The following is a 25,775-nucleotide window of genomic DNA, read 5'->3' on the forward strand; positions in this document are numbered from 1 at the left end:
GGCTCGCAACCATCATCAGGTCTTTTTTTTCACAGCAGATAAATGTGTACTGTTCTAGTAAAGGAATAACTCAGGATATTGGGCTATTTCGAGTCATACCTGGTATTTTAGTACGTACTGAAGGCACAAACTGTTTCATGACAGCTCTGTTCTATTTAATTAACTGGTTGGACCGGTTCACTTTGAAAATCTGGTTAAAACAAACAATTAATTTGCGAATCGCCTGTCATCAATTGACATCAGAATTGACATCAGTTCACGTTGTCCAGGTAAAATAATTAATTCGACTAAACTAAAATGGTTATTGCTTTTATTGTTGAAATACAGCCACTGTCTAATGTTACTGTAGAAGCGACTTTGTTTTGTAATATAGTAAGATTTTTTTTTCTCTTTAGGGAAACGATATACACATTTGTTAAGGCCACATAAAACAATATATATGTATAAAGCTCAGATTTATTTTGTTTTGGGGATTTTTTTATCGTCTTACAGTTTATCTTGTTATTGAACATTTTAAAGGTTTAAAATCTGTTTTTACCTTAAATTATTTCATGTTAATACTCTTAGGTTTTATTGCAGTCTTTATCTCAATGGACAGTGAATTTACTTAACTAATAACACAAAACTTTCAAATGTAGCAAACACATTACTTTCATTAATCTGTACAGCATTTATAGCTCTGGTGCTCAGGAAGTTTTCAAAATATAACTTTTATCCTACATTTTTTTAAAGGAAAATAAAGGTATAGGTTATATAGGTGGCTGTTAAATGCAGAGCTTCTCTATTAAAAACACCTGCAAGTTCTGAAAGACCTCAGTCAAATCAAACCTCAGTCAGGTAAGGAAAAGTAACGCAAAAGTAACTCAAAAGTAATATAATGCATTACTTTCCATAAAAAGTAACTAAGTAGCTTAATTTGTTACTTTTTTGTAGGAGTAACTCAATACTGTAATGCATTACTTTCAAAAGTAACTTTCCCCAACACTGAACTACCTCACAGAAATCAAATAGAAACCAAAATAAGAGCAAAAATATGTTGTACTGTTGGTATGTAGGCAGCTCTAAGATCCTAGAGAGGGTGAAAGAGTGACGCCTTCTTTCTTCGGCTGGCAACATCTTGTCGATTCCCTGCAGCTGAGAGCAGCCTCTATAATTTATTATTTGTTCAGTTCTTATTATGGAAATACTTTCGCGATTGACTCTCACTTTTGTATATTTTCACAGTCTATATTTTCCTTCTTTACTCTCTCCCCCTCCCTCTCTTTGTTTATTTGCTGTAATAACATGCTTGGTGTCGTTTCCAAACTTGGCATATGTGAACCTTAAAAAAAAAAAGTCTCTTTCAAAGGAACTGTTTATTTGTTCAGTCATCCAGGTTGGGATAAAATGACCGAGAGTGTCATTCAAGAGGCGATGGCTGAATTAAATCATATGTGTTGCTCTCTAGTGAATGTTACCTCAAATTCCAAATCCAATTTTTCATGACTGAAACAGCATGTTCTGTTTGGCTCAAATATCATAAGGTATTGCCAGTGACGGCTTTATTCAAGGTTGATTGCCCATTCTTCAATGAAACTGCTTTCTCAGCAAATCACATTTGAGTGTTGTTAATCTCACAAAAATGTTGTCCAAATAAAGTCTATTTTCCCCCTTTTAAAACAATATAATTATGAAAAATTACAATAACTAAATTTTACTGAATTAAATGACATGCAAACATTTAAAATTGTGTTTTTATATTTAAAATTATATTAAATTACGTGGATCAAAGAGATGTCATCTGCATCAAATCAATTTACAAAATAAATTTTATATGCACAAAAAAACTTTTTAAATAAAAGTATCTACTTTAACCTTTTCAATAGCATTTGTGAAGTAAAATGTAAAAATATGAGTGAAATGTTCCATCATAACCAAGTGTAATAAATATATATTTAAACAAAAATAAAACACATTTACATATTTATTTGACTTGTAATTATTAAACTATATAAAAATAAAAAGCGATTAGACTAAATTATTTGATTTAAAATTCTAAACATTTTGTTCACCAATGAATAAAACATAGTAAAAATTATATTTAAATTTGTATTTTGTTTCACACACATGTACGAAAATTGGCACACACCTCAAAAAAGCCAATACCTACAAAAAAAGAGTGAAACCCAACAGTAAGTTGGATATTTTTTACTTCCTTTTCAAAAAAAGTGCAGTTTTTCCCATTTGCAGGTGTTGTATTTAAACTAACCCCTCCTAGGGATTTTATCAGATCAACACCAAAATTGGGTATTGTCATCTAAAGGCCTTGGTGATGTTAAATCGCGAAGATCTAAAGTTTTCAACTAAAGGGCGTGTCTAAGGTGTTCTCTCAAACTTGATGTTTCGCAACAAAAACAGGAAGTTATAATTTGCATTGTCTGATCTGCCTCAAAATTCACTCGTGTGAGAAGATTCCTGACCTGAACACGTTTACATGCCAATATTCAGTTACAGTCCTAGTGCTACTTTCTGGCAACAGGAAATGACATGTTTCACACTATAACAAACTCCTACTAATTTTATGAGATCTAATCTATCTGCTCTGTTACTCTAAAGGCTGGTCTATACTTCTGCGTCATGTGATCGGTGTGACCCGCAGCACCTGGCTTGAGTGTAGTCGTGCATTTAAACTTCTGGGGCTGGTTATGTTAAGAGCTGTAATCGGGCCATGAAAGTTAGGCCCGATAGAGCCCGAGCTTGACAGAATTCGGTCTGAGCCCGACAAGTACATTTTGATTAACAGCTTTTTAAAAGCCCAAACTCATTTACACCCCGACATTATTCAAATGTGCACATGCACACAGCTCTTTTGCCTGTTTTCATGAATGAGTCTTTATATGTTTTGACAAAATTTATTCATGACAAATGTAGGCCTTAGGCCACTTAGAAGTTGGAACAAAAAGATAAAATAAGTCCTCTGTAACATCGTAACTTCTCAGCACTCTAAATAGGCCAAGCTACATACACCTAGCCTTTAAATTGGCCGACACACCAATAAAAATTAGTCTTTCCTAACAAATTGAAAATTAAAATTAATTTTAAATGATGAAGGGTATTTGGCAATAACGAAATTAAGATAAAGGCTCTTTAGGATTTGTTTCACCACTTCTCTTCACAATCTGGCTTAAGGACGATGTGGCCGACCAATCACAGAACTTGTGCTACACCTTGTTGCGACGTGTAGTTACATTTTTTTGATAGATGCGTGTCAGCCAAGGCAAGGGCAATGTGACTGTGCGAAGGCTGCACTGGAGCATACGCTTGAAGCCGAAGTATAAATCACCCTTAATGCAAAGACCTTTGTGATGTAAAAATGTGAAGATCAAGAGTCTTCGATGAAGGGTGAGTCCATGGCGAGCAGACAAAGTTCAGTGTTTTGCCATGGAAGAGGAAATACTTATAACTCAGCCACTCAGTATCTGATCTGCCTGAAATTCACAGGTTCAATAACATTTCTCTCCTGAAGAGTTACAGTCATATCGCCACCTGCTGACAGAAGGAAGTTTGTTTTAATTCTGTTATTTTCTCAGGGTTTTTTTTTTAATATGTATTAGCTTAAGATATTATTATCCACTGTTCTCTGTCATCCTGTCAAGGCCACTGGGTGCCGTTGAGCCCAGGTGCAAGGTCCCTTACATTGCTGCTTGCAGCTTTAAATTTCATGACAATCTTTTTCATTTTTAATGCTTGAAATCCCTTTTAGCTTTCGATCTTCTTAAAAGTATCTTCTTAAAACCCCTTCTTAAAATCGATAGATGCTCATATCAGACCAGGACATTTGTGACTTGCCTTCCTATTCTCAAATGAAACCTTTTTTTTCACATGGGTTTATCTTCTGAGTAATAAAAACACTGTCCAATCAGAGTCAGGTGTGTAAACTTTCATAATCATTAGTATTAGTGAAGATTAAGAGCTGTTTTTTAATCTTTGTTATTCATTGACATCCCTCCTTCGATCTCTGCATCCATTTTTTACTTCTAATCAAGGGCATCAGGATTAAAAGGCCAGGAGTGTCACTGACCGCTGACCCAAACCTCAGCTTTGATGACTGACCCCTAAAGCCAAACTGTCAAGGTCCGAAAGCTAAAAGGGAGTCCAACCTTTGACCTCTCAATGTCACTGCTGGCCTACAAGGGGTTAATAGCTCCTCAAACCTCCCATAAGGGTCCACTGGGAAGGATAAAAGGTCCCATACTAATACATCATGTCCAACTCTGCCATCATCAGCAAAATCATTCACTTAAAGGGACAGTTCACCCAGTGATTCAAATTCTGGCATCACTCAACCTCCATTTTTACAAACTGTTTGAATTTCTTTCAAATTTTTTGGACAAAAGAATAGATTATATCTGCGGTTGAAACTGCATACTCAATGAGTAGCTACTCAATTTCAAAAAGTACTTACTTAATGAGGACTAAAAGAGGAGGTATTGAACAGCTAAATCTCGTTAAGTGTGAATGCGATTGTACGTCATTTGTTATCATGTGACTTACAAGCCCAACTACATTAAAGAAATTGCAGGTTTAATTTAAATTCATGTTTTATTTTTAAAAAGTTAACATGAATTTGTTATTATCTTTATTGTACTCCACAGGTAATCTGTTCAAATCTGGTTTGTTTTTTTGACTTGTTTGATTATTCAATGCAAATGTATTTGACCTCGTCATTGTGCATTTTTGCCATATTAAGTTATAAGAAACTCAATACATTTTTGTTGTTTAACGTTAATTGTGAAAGATACAGATACAACCGTGTTTTTCTGAGCCTGTTTAAAATGATAAGTTCTGCATATTAATAATGATTATTAATAATTATTACAATTAATAACAATCCCATTATAATAAAAGTAAAAGGGACAGAAGCACTAACACCTCATAGCATCAGTAATGTGGGATGGATGGATGGATAGTACGGATATGGAATGGATGGATAGTATGGATACATGTTTGGATGGATGGATGGAAGGAATGATGGATGGATGGATAGATGGAATGATAGATGGACAGACAGACAGACAGACAGACAGACAGACAGACAGACAGACAGACAGACAGACAGACAGACAGACAGACAGATAGACAGATAGATAGATAGATAGATAGATAGATAGATAGATAGATAGATAGATAGATAGATAGATAGATAGATAGATAGATAGATTTTTTTTATGTTTAACAGGAAACAGAAACACCAAGGTTTGGTAGCTAAGTAAATGATAACTAAATGTTTTCTTTTTTTTTGTGAGCAGTCGTTTCTGCTTTAATCTGCTCTTGTTTTTCAAACTAGGAAATTTGGTTATGAAACTGTATGTGACGCACAATCCATTCCTACAAAATGGACATAATGTAGTGCAAATTAATAAAAAAAATATTGAGAAACATTTTAATTTGAGGTACATCAGTATGCGGTAAACAAATTAGCGAGTGATGAGAACACAATATTAATCGCATTAGTGATAGAAACCAGCTGGAAAAAAAGATCCAAAACAGAGAGGAAGACAAAGAGCATCGGATTAAAAAGAATTGCCCTGCCAAATTTCCCAACATGACCTTCTGATCCTGTCCTGGTCATGCCAGATCCTCACCGCCTCTCTTCCATTGTCATACCTCAGGAAAGGCCAGAAGCAAACCAAAATCCCCACAGACCAGTTCCAATACTTCATCAGGAGCACCCAGAAGGCCGAGTGTGTTTAAAGAGGGGGAAGTTTGGGGGAGATCTGGTGCCCTTGGGCAACAACAATGACTAAGTACCTCAGCAGCGAAAATAAGGGCCCCAAAGACAGAACGACTTCCTCTCCTGCTGCCTGTGTTTCATATCCACAGAATTGAAGGAGTCAGCTTGGCTGCAGGAGTGGGTTCCGTACTTACGGATGGGCTTCAGTTCAGCAGGAATTCACGGGTCCTGGATAATCTTATCTAATCCATTATTAGCTGCATTTTTCATCTTAAATGCACAGATAACATGCCTCTGATAGGGTTAATAGCGTAGGGCGCTTACAAGTGAAGGTCAGAATGAAGATTGAAAGGCTTGCCGGGTAAAACTCCACAGCACTTCACTTGAAGACTTCAAAGGTGGTGAAACGATATGGCGCTTGGGTGACAGGAGGACGACTGCGCTCTCTTTCAAGCAGAAAATACTCCCATAAAAGTGAAATGCACTGGACTTAAAGTTCAGAGAGATCAAGGAAAAAGGATGGATTGATTTTAAAGGCAAATGTTTATTTAAATGATGCTGCAGCACAAGAGAGTATGTGTAATTACAAATTAGCTGAAGATGATAGGCACCACAAACAAATAAATGTTCAACAAGCCAAGAAAAATTGATTTTGGAGTACTGCAGTTATTTTGGAATTATTATTATAACCGTCAACATGTATGTCGGTGTCAATAGAAAAAGTTCAATAGGGATTGTATAACAATAGAACTTTTTGCATTGTCAAGCTACAATTCTCTTGCTGTTTAATGCAAAAAATGCTGTAAATAAATTTTTAATTTGGAACAAATGTAATCTGTAGTTTGTTTCATAAGAAAATCTAATTACTGGTTAAAACTAAAGATGCACTGATACCATTTTTTTCAACCCATTCAATTCCGATACCAAACTGAGTGTTATACAATCCCTATACTGTGCAGTTTTTTTAATTCAATGTTTTTTACATAATGTAGTTTCTATAGTTCTTGTGATAAATTCAGATGATACAGTGTATCTTCTTTAGTAAAAATAACAGACCATTTAGGCCTACTAAACATGACAGACATTAAGGTAGGCTATTATAAGGCATCAGATTTTTCCTCTGTGCTGATATACTTTCATTTTCTCCATCTAACTCACGGCGAGATTTGGCGAGGGAGTGTTTAATAAGTAAAACTGGCTTTTGACAGTTTAGTCTGCATCAAACCTGCAGAAAAAAATAAGCTTTGCTAAAAGGCAATATCACAGATCACAACAGATCTTATCAATGTCATAATGAATGCTGTAAACCAGGCTACATTATTGGAGCATTCAATACAACATGGATATGATCTGTTGTGATCTGTGATATGGACTTTAAGCAAAGCCTAATATTTTTTTCCGCAGGTTTGACACAGAATAAACTGTCTGAGGCCAGTTTTACTTATTAAACATGAGTTAGATAGAGAAAACTAAAGTACATCAGCACAGAGGAAAAATCAAATGCCTTAAAATAGACTACCTTCATGGCTTTTGTTGGCTTATAAAATACACAGAATATAGCACAGGAGCAAGATCAGATTTGAATCGGTACTAGATGGCTAATACCTGATCCAGCAAAAATATGTGGTATCAAACCGATATACGATCCAAGTATGGGATTGGTGCATCCCTAGTTAAAATCAAATGAAATCAAATGTTTAATGTACTTGCTGACACTGTGAGAGGTGAAAAATCAAAGAGTTTATAAATAAAAGGTGTAAATATTAAAGAAAAAGTGAATATTGTCTTTGAGGTTGGTAAGATTTTTTCAATATTTTTTTTTCGTAAATATGCCTGTTATGCTCACCAAGGCCATATTTATTTGATCAAAAAAACAGTAAAACGGTAATATAGTGGATTATCACTAAATGCTCTTCCATATTAAGATCTTTTATAATTAAGGTATTCCTGTGGTGGAATATTCAAAATAATTACTGCAGTCTTTAGTGACATGCGATCTTTCATAAATCATAATATACTTATTTGCTGCTCAATATTATTTTCTATTATCAATGTTAAACAGTTTATCATTTTCTTCTAGAAACTGTGATTTAACTGTGAAAACACCCTTTTCAGGATTGTTCAATGAATCAATTATGTGAAAGAGACATACTTTTAAGCATTATAAATTTCTCATTGAATGCTTCCTTGCTGAATAAAAGTAATGCTTTCTGTTTAATAAAACCTTACTCGCCCCCAACTTTTGAACAGTAGTGTATCTGTATATATAGGAATGTGCATCAATGAAACTCCCAGTCTCTTGTGCTAAAAATCCCCCCCATCACTCTCAGCACACACTCCCACTGCTGAACAGATCCCGGGGTTTCTTCAAGACCCAGGTTACCTGCCACTGACCCGTTATCAATGAGCTTACACAAACTCCCTGAACTTCAGCTGTCAGTGAAGGTTTACATCTGTTCAGAAGGTTAAGTGTGTCTGACAGCTGTTTTCTTTACCTGCCTGATTTGTGAGACTTGCTGTTAAGGGTTGAACTGCATGCGGTTTTAGTGTTTTTATGCGTTTGCTTCAGTCCAGAGGAGAGCATCACCTGTTCTTGCATCTTACAGGCAGCTCAGTCTTTCCTCTTCTTCTTCAACCAAACCCCTGCAGCAACAACAGGAGAGAAAAAAATCACATCAATCTGCTTTTATATGACCCAAAGCTCTGCATGAAGAATTGAATATGTTATGCTCTGGTGGAAGCAATGCTAAAGCTAAATTGTGAAGAGTTAGTTCAACTATTACATCTAACTGAAATAGATAGCAAGAGATGTAGTCAAAGGATAAACTTGACATGCTGCCATGATGAGTTTTTAAGGTTTATAGTTTTATTTTTGAAGTGTCCTATAATAGTTTTACATTCATCCAAGGTCAAAGAATGCTTTACGTTTCTCAATTAAATAATTAAAAGTACATTCAATTGCTCTCTCAAACCAATCCCTTGCAAGAGTCTACTCAGCTCTCATTTGTCAGATAGCCAAGTCATAGTTTTTGTTATTGGTGTGTTATATTTGCCTCATGCAGATGAGTGGGCTTGACAAACCACCTGTAGAACACACACTCTTTCATCTCTTTGACACTTTAACCGACATTTGTACCAGACACATTCTTATGCTGCATTCACACCAGATGCAGATGAAGCATCAAGCGCGAGTGATTTACATGTTAAGTCAATGCAAAGACACAAATAGACATCCTGCGGCATGTTTCGCGTGAATGAGGCGGAGCAAATGATGCAATTCCAGCGAATAAAGAGATGCGAATTGAAATTTTTGCGTGAATTCAAAACTGAACTTCAGCAGACATTCGCACTGCGTTAACCAATCAAGAGCTTTCACTTGTAGGGCCGTGATTATGATATAGCGCCTGTTGTTGATGTCCCGAGGAAGAAAATCCTCTTGCCGGCACTAGACAACAGTTGATCAAACCAGGCTTGGCTCAGTCGGAAGCACCACTGAAAGCCTCCATCATCCAGGTATAGTTTCTGGAGGAGTTGATGAACTCACAGAGCTGGGTGCACCTCTGAATGCATCTAGTGGACTCAGGCACGACATCAAAAAATATACGCTGTTTATCAGCCTTCCTAAAGCACATAAGCACAGCTATTCTCTCAAAAAAATCTATGTTAGCCATTTAGCATCAAAGCTAGAGTCACAGAAGCCTCATGGCGCATCATGGGCAGACAGAAGACCTGCCCATAATGCGAATCTGCATCTATTGTGAAGTGAATTTGACGAGCGAATGAATCGAGTAAACTCAAGACAATAACGCGTCTATTTACGTGGAAATAGCACAATTTATTCGCACGTTCCATGTCTGGTGTGTACACAGCCTCACAATCAAAAAACATTGTGCATCTATGAAATGTGCTTCACACAGGTGAGTGTGCTTGACAAACCACCGGTAGAAACGCTCTTCTCTCTATAAAAAAACCTCCCCCTTACTCTAGCACTGAATCTACCTCTGCTTCGTTAAATCTTTGAATGCCTCCTCAGTTGTGAGTCGCTTTGGACAAAAGTGTCTTGCTAAATGACTAAATGTGAATGTATATTTGATATCATAGTGCATATTTTGCTATTTGTCTATTGTTTTTCAGATTTAATATAAAAAGAAAGTTGGGGTATAGCAGTGAGGTTGTTACATCAGGTTGCAATCTGTTACAAATGGAACTGTTTAGGTTGGTAATAGAAATAAATGTACGTCTGAATCCCGTACGTCGTTCTCCTGCTACTTTCATCTCAACTACTATCATATGTGCACTTCTAAGAGAAATAAAAGTGTCATGTTTCAATATAACATGTGCAGCACCATAAAAATCAGGTGTTGGTGCCACCATCTGTAAAACTTGGTGGCATCGATGCCGCTGCTCACAGATGTTATTCTGAAGCCCTGAATCATAATAAGGGCACTTTAAGCAATGCCATGATGAACTGAAGCTGGCACAGATGCTGGGATGAATGGTGCAAAGTCTGTAACATTTAAAACTGATAATGATGCTGAATGTGGCATCAGAGATACTCATCGACAACCGGCATCTGGCAAAAACTGCATTTGGGATTTTTCTCGAGCCAAACGCTGATGAAGATGGCAGCACAGTGTCATTTGGGGTTTGTAGAGCAGACAGGCCTCCAAAATCTGCACGAATGTACAAGCCAAGCCCTCATCTCTTATTCATCAAGGATAAAAAAGTGGCAGTGACATGAAACTGGCATACCGAGAAAAAATGACTACAGTATATACATCCAAAGCCAGAATAAACAGAGGTGTGAAATTAGCTGGCTGAACTATTGACAAAAAAAAGCTCTCTCTGTCCGTTGTAATGAGCTATTGTTGTAAGTTGGTCATTTCCTGAACCTCCAGGGGCAGGAATCTCTATTTTAAGGGTCTTTTAAGAGATTGATGTTATGTGGTAGATGCGTCATGCCATATCCACCAGGGGAGACGGGGAATATTCCCAATCCGGTGATGCTGTGACAAAGACACGTGTTTAGGGAAGCAGGAAATTACTTCACCTTTTCTGGGACTGTAAAAGGGATGCGCTTCCTATGACCTATCTTGGCCTCAGGAATGAGGACACTATTCTTAGGGATGTCTTCATTGTGTGTGGTGTCACTCATTTTGTCTTGCAGTGCAATGATATAATTAAACACACACATTTCCTCATATTTACTGTTTTCATGCTTATTCATAAAGCATAACAATATATCTGCATATTATATACATTTTTGTCTTTTTATAAATAAATCTTAAATTATCTATGATACTCCATGTAAACATAAATAACAAAAAAAGATTCATAATAATAATAATATTTCACAACGATACTATTTTTGATCTATTTGTAATCTAATGAAGGCAGTCTTGTGAGACTTCTTAAAAAACGTTTAAATGTTAGATTATCTGATTTACACTAACTGGCCACTTTATTAGGTACACCTGTCCGACTGTCCAATGCAAATTTCTAATCAGCCAATCACATAGCAGCAACCCAATGCATTTAGGCCTTTAGACATGGTTGAGACGATCTGCTGCAGTTTTGACCGAGCATTAGAATGTGGAAGAAAGGTGATTTAAGTGACTTTGAATGTAGCATGGTTTTGGTGGCAGACGGGATGGTCTGAATATTTCAAAAACTGCTGATCTACTGAGATTTTCACGCTTTACAATCTCTAGGGATTACAGAGAATGGTCTGAAAAATAGAAAATATCCAGTAGGCGGCAGTTCTGTCGGTGCTAATGCCTTGTTGCTGCCAGAGGTCAGGGGAGAATGGCCAAACTGGTTCCAGCTAATAGAAAGGCAACAATAACTCAAATAACCACTTGTTACAACCGAGGTATGCAGAGGAGCATTTCTGAACGCACAACATGTCCAACCTTGAGGCGGATGGGCTACAGCAGCACTTCTGGGTGCCACTCCTCTTGGCAAGAACAGGAAACTGAGGCTGCAATTCACGGACTCACCAAAATTGGACAATAAAAGTTTGCAAAAACGTTGCCTGGTCTGATGAGTCTCGTTTTCTGCTGCGACATTCGGATGGGAGGGTCAGATTCTGGCATCAACAACATGAAAGTATAGATACATCTTCCCTTGTCTCAACGGTTTAGACTGGTGCTGGTGGTGTAATGGTGTGGGTTACATTTTAGTACCAATTGAGCATCGTATCAAAGCCACGGCCGAACACGTCGATCCCTTTATGACCACAGTGTACCCATCTTCTGATGGCTACTTCCAGCAGGATAACATGCAGTGTCATGTCGCGAATCAACTCAGACTGGTTACTTGAACATGCAAATTGTTGAATCTATGTAACGAATGATTAAGACAGCTCTAGTAAGTTGTACCTAATAAAGTGGCCAATGAGTGTATGTATAAGCAATATTAATACTTGAGATTTTCTAAACAAGTGGCACCAATGACCCCAAAGTCATCTTAATGTATGCATTTTTATTTTATTATTTTTAATTATTATTATTATATATTTTTTACCTATTATGAAGCATGCTGGGGTGTGTTTTTTAATATTCTTTATCATACTGTTTTTGAGTGGTTTGTCTGTATGATGTATCATGATGCTACTGCCCTAATCTAATTGCCCCTTGTGGGATTATTAAAATGTTTCAACTTGAAACTTGTCTTGCATTACCTGTAAGCAGCAATCTCTATGTCTAAATTCATCTTCTGATTCAGCAGTTCTTCATAGTCCTCACTTTGATCCTTTATCTGGAACTGAAGATCAGCCTCCTCCTCGTCGAGCTGAGAAATGTAATTCTGGACAGAAACAACACAGATGTGAGATCCTGAGAGCCTCTGCAGCAGAACATGAACAGTGAAAGTTTGTACCTCCAGCTCTTCAATTTCCTCCAGGTTTTTGGCTTTTCTAGCTTTTACTTCACTCTCCAACTCATCTCCATGTTTCTTCAGCTCTGCCAACTCTTTCTCCAGCTCTGCACTCTGCAAAGGATTGACACATTTGACACAAAATCCTTTCTTAAAGGGGTCTTATTCTGCACACTTTTAAAAGATGTAACATAAGTCTCAGAGAGTGTATTTGTAATGTTTAAGCTCAAAATACAGTAAAAATAATTTTATAAACTATTTGTAACTGCCCATTTTAGAGCCGTTTTGGTTACTGTCGATTTCAATTAAAATGAGATTGTGCTCTTTAGTGCGGTGCATTTTTTTTACATTAATTAAGCATTGATAACTTTTTTATTTTGAGCATTATAAACTCTATATGATGGAAAATAAAGCCCAAAGTGTCTTCTTTCCAAAGATACATGAACTATGAATGTAGCCCAAATTATCCAGCAACTTTTACAGTTTTAGCTTGGGAAGGTCATTTTTGCGAAAATGCCTCTGACAGTGAGGATAAAGAAGGACACTGATATATACTCTGAATTTGTTTTTACAGAAATCTCATTTTGCATGCTATCTTCATCAACTTTGAAAAATAAACTAACGAGATACTTGGCTTTCAAGGCATATATTTTTACTAGGACTTTTACATTAATGTTTTCCTGAGTTGTGGAAAAACAAATATTGAACACAATACAATTTCTTTTCATAATGTATAACTTTTTATATTTTGACAAAGTATCTTCTTCCCAATGATGGCTAATTTGTGTTTGTAACTTACTGGAGTCAAGAACTGTTATATTTTAAAGTTAGGTAGGTGTAAATCTTCAAAAGTGCTGGCTGACAGGTTTTAAAAGAGGGCGGAGCTACAAATGCCTATACCTCAGCATAGCGGCAGATTCAAAAACAGGACTAATGTCATCTCTGTGAAAAAAACTGAAAATGTCTCAGAAGAAGGCAGTTTATAGAGACTAAGGTGTTCATTTGTGCATCCTAAAACTTTGCATTTATAATGCCTCTTAGGCTGCACTTACACTGCAGATCTTGATGGTCAATTCCGATTTTGTGACTGTATCAAATTTTTACTTATTGCTTACTTATAAAAGTGACTCGTATTGGATTGTCTATATTTACACAGCATGACAAGAAAAAAAAAAGAGCGGGCGCTGACTGACAGCTGATAATTAAAGAGTGCTCTTTTCTCAATTCACAATTGTGTTCGCAGGGTTTCATTTTTTAATTTTTGGGGATTTTACTATAGTTTATAAAAGAAAAAGTTGTCATTTGCCATCTTTTTTTAATCTAGGCCTTTTTAAACCAGTAAGCATCTAAATGTAATGTCCATGGCGTAATAAGTTTATATTGGTTACGTGGCGGATGTTGCGCTCTCTCACTCTCTCTCATAAACATGCTTAATACTTGTGCTACGTGACAATATAAAAGCTTTTTAGACCTCCTGTATGAGATTTAAGGTTTGGGACATTCAAGTCTGTTCTGAAATGAAAGCGTCAGAGTTGACGTCGTTCTCTGCGGTTTTTAATGATGCGCGACTCACATTGACAGGTGTAAATCAGATCTACCTGCTTACACTTCACACACGAGGGCACAGAACTGATTCATACCGAATAAATTTCCTCATATAACCCAGTTCTAAATCTGATTTTAGTAAGTCGGAATCTATGTGATTTTTTACCTGCTTACATGTACATGGGCCAAATCCGATCTGTGCCACATGGGAGAAAAAAAAATGGAATAGAGTCACTAGAAACATGCAGTGAAAATGCAGTCAAGGTCTCTGACATAGGGCTCTATTTTAACGATCTTGGCGCAAAGTCCAAAGCATTAAGGGCATGTCCGAATTCACTTTTGCTATTTTAAGGATAGAAAAATCCACTTTGCGCTGTGACGCATGGTCTAACAGGGTTGAGCTTATACTGTTAATGAGTTGTAGGTTTGTTTTGAGAATAAACCAATCAGAGTCTCATCTCCCATTCCCTTTAAGATATAGTTGCGTCGCGCCATAGTGCATTTGCTATTTACATGATTGACGTTGTAAGTGGAAAAACTGAGCGTTCACTAGCGAGAAAACAGTCAAACAGATCATCTGCATTTACTTTCAAACTCTTCTGTGCATAAGGAAACGTGTTGTAAGCACAGACATCCATTAGCCTATACATAATTAATTTCATTTATTAAGTGCAAAGATTTCAAAACTATTTCTAGATTCAGTTCCGATTTCAAGCAAACGAATAAATGAACAATAATAAGTGTGGTCAAAAACCTGAGTTATATCTAAATACACATACTTTACTCCATATGGTCTAAAACCTGACAGGTGGGAAAATCTAAGCTTGTTCTTAATAAAACAAATATATAAATATGCATATAATAAATAATACTGCTACTAAGAATAACATTATACTAAAGCAAGTTGTCATTAATAAACTGAAAAAGCCCCCCTAAGATGAAGAAGGCATGGAGGCGGTGGTTTTTATATTTATGTAGAAAATAATAGTTTTTGTAATATTTTATTCCTTTAATTATTTTTATTTGTAAAGATATTTGCGTATTACTGTACATCCTTTGTGTATTAAACAATGTGTAAGCAAGGCACACAAATAACGCGCTCTGTGCTGGACTTTAGACCTCCTCTCAGCTGGTCTATTATGCAGTCTATTTCAGATCCTCAAAACAGCAATGCGCCTTAACACACCTCCTTTTTTAGACCAGAATGCCTATGGGCGCACATATGAATGCAAATACATTTAGTATTTAAACAGTGTGGTGCAACACGTAAAATGACACTTGCGTCAAGCTGAAACTAGCAAACAACATTTGCGTCATGCCTTGCGCCAGGTGTATGATAGGGCCCACAATCTTCAGCTGGTACTGAGCTAAATCTCTAATGGCAGATGGCTGCTTTTCACTCAGGGTTATTTTTACAAATGAGGGAGAGATCATCACTTATGGGTTTCCCCCTCCGATGACATGTACAAAGGAAGAATGTTGATCAAAGTGTTTTTATGTAGTGTGAAGCCTGGCTATGTTCACACACTGTTGCTGCACAACTTTGTTTAAACCACTTATAAAAGTGAGTTTTGCACAGAGATGTATAGTAACGAAGTAGAACTACTTCACTACTGTACTTAAGTACTAAAAGGCAGTATCTGTACTTTACTGGAGTATCATTTTTTTCTCCTACTTCCACTTTTACTTAAGTACATATTTTCCATGAGTTTAATACTTTTACTCCGATAGATTTTTTATGTGCTGCATCGTTACTCGTTACTAGGGGTGTCAAGATGATTGATAACAGTTCAGTAATAGGTCATAACCGGTTATTACGTGATGACGTCATTTATCTCCTATGCGCGATGTCGCAATACTATGGCGAAGGACGGAGGCGCGAGAGCGAGGCGACACAGCATACCAGCTGCTAGTTTACTATTAGGGAGAAACGTTGTAAAACTTCACCTCTGCCTATCTCTCGCTCACTCACTTTGGACATTTGACCCGCTGGCCAGTTTGTAAGGTAACTTTTCCTCTCTTCTTAGCTGTTAAAGCTGTGGATCTCCAGACATGAGCGTGCCTCATGTGCAATTAAGTTTTCTCCACTGTCTATTACCTGTGATAAACGCGTATTCTTCCCGCCATGGGTGAACAGCGCTTATATTTCTAAAGCCTTTTCTGTTGAGGACAATAACCAATCATAGCCGTGTAAGACCCGCCTGCCAGCGCTCAAAAAGCAGGCGGGATAATATTGACATGAGTTTATTAGCTGTAAATGCTCGTGCTGTCTTCTGTGCATGAGTTTTGTTTGATACATCCAGAAAGAGTGTTTTCTTTGAGCAGGTCAAATTAAGGGCACAGTTCGTATATCTGACTGCTGTATTAAAGGACAAAATTTTATTACAAAAAACCCTTTAACTGTCACACCAAGACAAAAACAATAGAATTTTTTTGATTGCATTTCTTAACTCCTAATGTTGCTAGTTAACACAATCAGTGCATTTTTATTCAACACATCACATTATTTCTAAAATATCAGCCTCTACCAAATGGTTGAGATGTTGGTTTATGGTAAAAGTACCAGAATTAATAAATATACTACAGAAAATATGAACTGTAAGACCAATTTCATTAAAAACATGATAAAAATAAATAAAAATTCATACTAAATCATAGCCATAAGCCATACAATATTTCAGATTTTCATTTAACACAGTAATATACACATTTTCCTGTTTTTTTTACAATAAAATCAAAATAAAGTGAATTAGTGAAGCAGGACTTAGTTTGCTTGTTTAGTTTAGTTTCACGAGTGCTTCCAGAAGACAGAACTCCTGTTCATTGTGGTATTAACCAATCAAACTTCAAAACTCCCAAAGTGTGAGTGTGTCTTTGTGTGTATGTGAGTGAGAGTGAATTATGTGTGAGTAAGAATGTTGTTTTAACAGTGTGATTGTACCTGTGTGTGCGTCCGTGCGTCCGTGTGTGTGTGTGTGTGTGTGTGTGTAAGAGAGAGTGCAACTTATGTAATGTCCCCACAATTCACAAAAATGTGTGTGTGAGAGAGAGAGATAGAGAGAGAACTGTGTGTGTGAGAGTGTATGAATGTGTGAGAGTGGGGAGAGAGTGTACATTTAGGTGTGTGCAGGGCAGTGTGTGTGTGTGTGTGAGAGAGAGAGAGAGTATGTATGTGAGTGAACATGCTGAATTATCTCATCAGTGAAGGCATTTTCTGTGAAAAGGGCCTGACGATGTGAGCTCGTGTACCATAGAAACTATTTACAGAGAAAAACAGTATCATAAGCCATGTTTCTTTTCGTTCTGCTTAATCAAGTACCCCAAAAAAGATATTTAAAATAAACAAAACAATTAGTGTATTTTGACTGCTTTCTTTAATAACTACATTACACAATACTTGTACTTTTACTTTCAGTACTTGAGTAGTAAATTTTGAAATAAACTACTTGTAATACTTAAGTACAAAAAATATTGAATACTTTTGTACTTCCACTTAAGTATGGTGCTTAAAGAGCACTTCTACTTCTACTCAAGTCAATTTTTGATAAAGCACTTGTACTTTTACTTAAGTATGGGTCTCTAGTACTTTATACATCTCTGGTTTTGCATAACAAGTCCCCTTTAAATAAAATAAACGCATCAGTGCATTATTTTAAGCATTTATTTAAAAATATATTAGAAGGTGCTTAAATATTCTTTAAAACCACATATATTAAAATCTTTAAGCAGAAGGAGCTGAATGAAAGAGAGTTTAATCCTAATATACAAATCTTACTCATGAAGCATCATGCAATCATAAATCAAAGATTGTTTGTTCAAATGAGCCTGGTTTTAATGATATTTTTCTACATTTCTGACACAAGTCTGGATTCCGCTCCAACAGTCTCATATGTTTATTCAAAATAAAAATATATGCATAAAATATTAATGCATTTATTTTTATAAGAAGTGCATTTCTAAGTTTTTTTGTCTAATGTTTGACAAAGCTTCCATCACTGATTCTATCCTCCCTTGGTTCTTCTTTAAATCAATCTGTACTCTATAAAGCACAACATAAATAAAGGCAGTGATTTCCCAAAGTGCTCAGCGCTATAATCTAGACAAATGATGGCTAATTTGAAGAATGTAAAATATCGGATCCTTTAGATTTGTTTAATATTTTATCTTTACAATGTAATTCCATTTGCGCCGTTTCCCAACCTTGATGACTTTACAATGTGGAAAATAGTCCATATTTCTATACAAAATCATTATGGGTGTTCAAACACAGACTTTCACTTTGCATAAACACAAACAGATGCTGACATATACCACAAAGCTGGGCTTAACATAACCTTATGTTGTAATTATTGCCTATTTTGCTCTTAAATTAGCAATTGTGAGAGCATGTCTGAAAACAGTTGACATTTCATGTTGCATATTCACCTATAAACAAACACAAGGCAGAAAAGTGTCAGCCACGAGCTGCCCCGCTGTGAGTAATTACTGTAATCAGGTAAGTTAAACAGTCAGCTGTCAGAGATGGATGGAGATTGCATGCTCTGTTTCTCTTTCAGGTAGATCACGGGAGGCTTCGAGCTCTGTTATTAACAAGCTGATGATACGTCAGCCCATGAAAATGGTTGTCGGGTCTCGAGTGAGAGTAAGAGACTAAGTGTAGTCGGATGCCCCCTCTAGAGAAAACGATCCGTGTCTCTGTTGAATTACACAGCTAAACGAGACCTGATTTCACCACCAACAGTTTGTTTAACCAAACTGTCTCACAGAGCAAGCAGATCACTATTATCCATCCTTAAACAGCAGGAGAGATCGGGCGCTGGGTATATTAGGCCTGTGTCTGAAACCAAAGTCAGATGCCTGCTGCCTATAGCTAGTCTGTAACATCATAGACAGCACTTTAAAGAAATTGATGTTGGGGTCAGTAACAGATTTGTTTATTTTAAAACAAACTAAAATGCAATTTATGTATACTGTCTCCAGCTGTAGATTTATAATTTAACACAAATGTATTTTGATCATTTATAGGCTGTAAAATTAAATGTCCTGATAACATAATATGGAAAAAAGTGTTGTTTATGTCAAGGTTAAAGACACAGCATCTCATATTTGCCTCTAGAGGGCCCATCTTAATAACAAACAAAGGCTGTTTCTCAATATGCGTTCTTCAGCGATCTTGCGTCCTCGTGTTCAACTGCCAAAGTTCAGTTCCAAAACTCAAGACCGCAAGAACAGAGGACACGTGAAACTTCCCGGATGTGTTCTTGATATCGAGGACACATAGATGCAGACTTGAGCTGAGCACTGAACTCGCTCTAGAAGTCCCAGATGTCATTGCGACTGGAGGTGGGAAGCGAAGCATTTTATATAGATTTATTAATAAAGTTCAGAGATATAACTTATTTACCTCAGGACTAGGGCTGCACGATTAATCGAAAAAAGATCACGATCTCGATTCGACTCTATACACAATCTTAATTTAGCTTTTCGATGATTCAGCCAATTATTTTTTCAAGGTCAGGAGAGAAACTTAAAGGCAGTCGCACAAGTCCTAACAGGAACATGAACACCTTCAAATGCTTTTAAAAGCGTCACATACTGTATTTATAAGGTATAATTCACCCAGAAATCCCATTTCTTTCCTCATGTAATGATGTATTTGCGGTCGCGAAATCACACAAGAGCTAACCACGAGTTACCGAGAACGCGCTCATGTGAACGCAGCACACCAACGCTGGCTACTTTAGTGAACAGAGCTTGCATAGGCTGTGAATAACACGAAGTAAATGTGTAAATAACACTCAGTTTGTTGCACAGAGCGATCGTTTGAAAGCCGCGCTGAAAGAATGATTTGCATGTGTTTGTGTTTTATCACAGTGACGGCAGCCATGAGCTGCACTAGGAAGTGAAAATTAACAGCACTTAAATGATCATTTTAACATTTTGCGGTTATGATTACGACAAGCATTTGATATGTTTTTCTTTCATTGCGAACACAAAGTGTTGTGCATGAAATTAAATGTTTTACAGTGTCAGTATAGCTACTCTAGCTTATATAATGCAAGAAGGAATCTGATAATGACAAATGTCTGATTTTACCAGTGAAAACAAATGGTCAATGACAAATGACAAGGACATGCCTCAAACATCCTAAATCAACTTTATATTTATGAATAGTTGTGTTCTGATGTTAGCATTTTACTGTGAATTAACAAACAGGACATATTGAAAGTCTGTTCAAGTCCACCATATTGACTGTACAAAATTTAGCATTTTAAGCAACAGTAGAGCTTTACATAGGCCGAATATTATTATTGTTGTTTTATCATATCATCACTTTAGAATTATAAGCTTTTATCTGACATTTTATCCAAAATTGAGTTATTGACATATTCTTATTAAATGACAACTTATTTACATTTAAAAAAAACTTAAAAAAAATAAATAAATAAAATGTTGCACACATACTGTTTGCTATATGGATTGCAAAACTTTGAAGCTCAATATCTCAAAATCATTCAGAAAGCAGATTTTAACAATAATAATATAATACTGATATTAACCTTTATATTACATCTAAGAAAGAATTGTGATCTTGATTTTAAGCAAAAACAATCATGATTTACATTTTAGCCAGAATTGTGCAGCCCTACACAGGAGTTTCCCTAAATAAAATGGTGAATATAAACATTAACATGAAAGGAATGAATACATTAAGAGTGTTTATTTGCTGAAATTCGTATTAAAATATTTTTATTTATATTGTGTAATGTATATTTGTAAAGTATTGCATAGTGTATATTGTGCAAAGGGAAAAACAATAAATCATTGTATGAATGCGGTAATGTTGAAATGATTTTTGGTTAAAGATGCGTGAGGGTCATGTGACCATCAGGAAGAACGCAGCAGCTTATTTCTCATAAGACAAATTCTGTGTCCTCGCCCTCTCCCAAGTTTGTTTCTCAGAGGTAACCTAGCAAGACCGCTCTTCACAAGAACGCAAGTCTGTTCTCTACGTTCTTGGAATCGAGAAACAGCCATAGACATTTGCTGCATCCTAATTCGCATACTATTCATCCTAAGCAGAATAGAATTAGTATGTCCCAAACCATAGTATGTTGAAAAGAGTATGTCGAAGGTTCCAGGATGGTTTACTATTTCCGGTAAAAATACGAAGTGTAGAAGCATAATTTTAGAAGAATAGTTTTAATCTTTGGGTGTTCCTAAAATGCATATGTTTGAGACACTACAAAGAAAAAAAAACTCAATTTCTAAAAAATAAATATGTTTTATATTAGCATTTCAAAAGATATTTCTGGACACTATTGTTTACCATCAGCCCACTGAGACAGACTTGAAAACTGTCATGATACAAAACAATTACAAGAGAGCCTAACAGATAAAGAATATTTATTGACTACAGTATAATTCCCAGTAAAAATAGAATCATCTGTTTCTTTAGATGCCATAATTTCTCTACCAACAACTGCACTGCACACAAGGAATTGGAAATCATATAAAAAGTAAATATAACATTTATGCTGTAAATGCAAACTGACTATCTGAGAGCATTTCTGTAGATTACTTACATAACCTCTGAGTTCTGATGTCCACTAATGCCTATATACACTCACTGGACACTTTATTAGGTACACCTTATTGCATATTGGATTCAAAAAGGTACTATACTGAAAATATTCCCTAGAGACTTTGCTCCATATTGACATGAAAGCATTACGCAGTTGCTGCAGATTTATCGGCTGCACATCTATGATGCGAATCTCCCGTTCCACCACATCCCAAAGGTGCTCTATTGAATTGAGACCTGGTGACTGTGGAGGCCATTTGAATACAATGAACTCATTGTCATGTTCAAGAAACCAGTCTAAGAAGATTCATGCCTTATGACATGGTGCGTTATCCTGCTGGAAGTAGCCATCAGAAGATGGGTACACTGTGGTTAAAAAGAGATGGATGTGGTCAGTAACAATACTCAGGCTGTGGTGTTGACACAAGGCAAATGTAATGGTACTAATGGGCCCAAAATCTGCTAAGAAAATATCCCCCACACCATTATATCCACTAGCCTGAGCCGTTGATACCAGGTAGGATGGATCCATGCTTTTATGTTTTGATGCCAAATTCTGACCCTATCATCTGAATGTCGCAGCAGAAATCAAGACTCATCAAACTAGGCAACGTTTTGCAAATCTTCTATTGTGCAATTTTGGTGAGCCTGTGCAAACTGTATAGCCTCAGTTTCCTATTCTTAGCTTACAGAAGTGGGACTCGATTTGGCCCTTCTGCAGCTGTAGCCCATCCGCCTCAAGGTTGCCGTGTTATGTGTTCAGAGGTGCTCTTCTGCATACCTCTGATTATTTGAGTTACTGTTGCCTTTCTATCAGCTTGAATCAGTCTGGCCATTCTACTCTGACTGTGCTTGACCATGTCTACTTGCCTAAATGCATTGAGTTGCTGCCATGTGATTGACTGATTAGAAATTTGCGTTAACAAGCAGTTGGACAGGTGTACCTAATAAAGTGGCCGGTGAGTGTATACTGTATGTATATCTATACCTCTAAATGAAGAGAGAATATACTACGAAGCAAGAAATGGAGATGAAGCAGAGCAGACTGTCCATCACTGATCAGGGAACAGAATCCTATGTTATGTGTTGGTTGGAGATGGTCAGTTTATTTTAAAAGAGGAACTACGACCACAACCGCAATAATTAGAACCAAACCACTCTGTTTGTTATCTCAAACCTAAAGGTGACATTTGTGGCTGACTGACTATTTTCTTGCTCTTCAGAATGTAAACGAAGGCAGGGAGCGACTCCCAATCATCTCAAACATTAATCCTGAACGATTTCCCATTTTAAGCTAATGCATCGTCACTTTTTCAACCTTGCCTCGTTTTTTTCAGCCTAAAGTTTCTCTTCCTGCCGTTGAGGGAGGCTGACAGGTGAGATTTTATTACTATGGCTCAGTACGATTTGCTGTCTCCTGAGGCACTGCAGGAATGTGTGAAGTTTATGAAGTTTATGACTGGGGGAGAGGAGTGCGTTGGCAGAATGTGAAATGTATTGTTCATAATGAAAGACAGTGAGAGAGATAAACACTGTTAGAGACTATACGCTGCTCACATCCTCCTGGTCCAATCTCTGGGAATAAACACTCTGGGCAGCAGGAGTTCTCTTACTTTATTTCTCGGCTGTCAGTCCAACTGAGGACGCTGCATTGTGAAACAGCCCCCTCCCTCAGTAAAAGTCCTCTGAAACGCTGATTTTCAGCATTAGGGCTGACACAGGAACTCGTGTCTGATGCTGAGCTGTTGAGGTGGTGTGTGTTCAGGTCAATCATTGGAGTTAAGCTGTAGCCTTGCACACGCCTCACAGGTTTTAGAGTGACAACTGCTTTTGAATGCAGGACTAAATCTCTGAAATTATCATTCTGTCATGTGCAGAATAAAAAAGTATTAGGTTACCTTTCTTACATTTTACATTTACATTTTATATCTGTATATTAGAAAATGAGTTAAAACAAGCTGATAACATTATTTAAGCACTTGTAGTAATAATAATAATAATAATAATAATAATTATTATTATTATTATTATTATTACTATAATGCTATATTTTATAACAGTCCTATATAACAACCCTATTTTATATTATTGTATTTACTGAAATTATTAATAAAACCTAAGAGATTTATATAAGAATTAATCCTATAGAGCTGCACGTATCATAATTTATTTTCAAGTATCTAAGACCTTTATAATATTAACCTGATCAATACTTTGTTAAAAAAACTTTTTGTTTATGATTTGATGAAAAAGAACAGGTAAAAAAAAATGAAAAACTGTCAGAAATGTTCTCTGTTGTCAAAATGTCAACGGTAAAATAATTTTTTGGTATTAAAATGAACCTGTTGTGAGCAAAAAGTTGGACAAACACCTGTTGTATGATGATGTGATACAAAATAAATATGAAAAAAATTAATATGGCAAAAATTAGTTTGTTTGCTAGATGGTTTAATAAACATTTCAGTTTTCCACCTATTTTTTTTTTCTTAAAGGGTTAATTATTAATGTCACCTAAATCTGCATCCTTTATATAGACAAAACTAAATGTCCATATGAAACTAATTTATGTACATTTTAGTATGAAATAGTGAACTTGAATCATATTAAACAATTGTCCAACAGCTGAAGTGTGACCAGTCAAAACACTGACTGGCAAGTGATTTAAGAAAACTTCTAATTACAGTGACTGGTAAACAAATTAAATTAATTAATTTGTGAACTCAATAAAACATCTGACAAATTTACAGAATAAGTGGCTCTGATTGTATTGATTCAGTAAGTTCCACAGTTCAAAATTCTCCAGAAACGGTTTTATTTGTTCATTCATTCATTCATTCATTCATTCATTCATTCATTCATTCATTCATTCATTCATTCTCTGTTCAGCTCAGACCCTTTATTAATCTGGGGTCGCCACAGCGGATTGAATCGCCAACCGTTTTACGCAGTGGGCTTTAGTCTCCCTGCCTCTACTATTTGTTTTAAAAATAAGAGCCCCACATACATACTAAATTTAATAAAAGGTAAGATAAACCTAAAAATAAGAGGGAAAATTATCATTGTTGTAATCTCACTAGGAAATACTGAGGCTAATCAACATAGCCTGTAGCTTGTGTGTTAGTAACCCCGATTGAAACGTAACAGTCTGTTTTGCTCCAAATGGACTGTTTTCACTAGGATTTTCACTCACAGGATTTACATGAGAACAAGGAATCAATAGTATTTGAGGCTCATGGTATGCCATTTCCATCTATTAAACTCTTCAGCTATGCGTATTGCATATGTATATCCAGATTTTCATTATAAGGCACCTTTAAAACTCTTAGTAAAACTATTTAATATTGGTTTAGAATCATTTGTTTGTAAACACAGAAGATTTGTTTTGTCTCTTTTTTGCCACCATTTTGTCAGCAATATAAAGCATTGGACTGTCTTTTCATGGATCAAATCTTAAGTGTTAATTAGAGTAAACTCACCAAGTCTTTGAGGACATTCACATCAGTCTCTTTAGAGATGTCCTTCACTTTCCCTCCAGTCAACCTGGCCAGCTGCTCCTCCTTTTTCTCCTTTCCTGCGGCATCAACGGCGGCGGCGCGCGAGCCTTTGAACTCAAACTAAAATGCAGGAAAACTTCACAGCTTCAGGTTTCAAACATCAGAGTTACCACCCATCAAGCAGACAGCAGGCAGAGAAGATGAAGCACTGATTATTCCCAGAAGAAAGAAGAGCAAATGAAGGCCATCAGGTGAGCAGGTGCAACCAGTCCAACAAAATCAGCCTCCAATTATTGTTCCCCGCAAATCCCAATCAATATCAATTGTGAGCGGAACAATTGGGCCTTGTGCAGCGCTAATGAAACAAAGCACTCGTTTTGGCTTCTGAGACCACCTGAGAGAGAGCAATGAATAGAAACACAGACCAAAAGAAAACAGGGAACAGTAGTAAATGATACGTTTATGTGTGTTTTTGTATGCACGACTTTTAGCACCCACACACTAATAAACACTAGAAGACTCTTGAGCCTATAGAGACTCTGTAGTGTCCCGGTGCAGAAGT

General features: G+C 36.4%; 1 protein-coding gene across 1 annotated transcript in view; it reads right to left on the minus strand.

Moving 5' to 3' along the window:
• Nucleotides 1–6,237: 6,237 nt before the first annotated feature.
• The window catches only part of vimr2 (vimentin-related 2), a 33,944-nt gene continuing 14,406 nt past the window's right edge, over nt 6,238–25,775 (minus strand). Inside the window, exons 7-10 of the mRNA XM_009291199.5 lie at nt 25,196–25,333; nt 12,593–12,703; nt 12,396–12,520; nt 6,238–8,356 (exon numbers count right to left, since the gene is read on the minus strand). Coding sequence (XP_009289474.2) covers nt 8,314–8,356; nt 12,396–12,520; nt 12,593–12,703; nt 25,196–25,333 — 417 coding nt within the window. The 3' untranslated portion in view covers nt 6,238–8,313. The remainder of the gene's footprint in view (nt 8,357–12,395; nt 12,521–12,592; nt 12,704–25,195; nt 25,334–25,775) is intronic.

The sequence above is a fragment of the Danio rerio genome, chromosome 14, assembly GCF_049306965.1.
Source record: "Danio rerio strain Tuebingen ecotype United States chromosome 14, GRCz12tu, whole genome shotgun sequence".
NCBI lineage: Eukaryota > Metazoa > Chordata > Actinopteri > Cypriniformes > Danionidae > Danio > Danio rerio.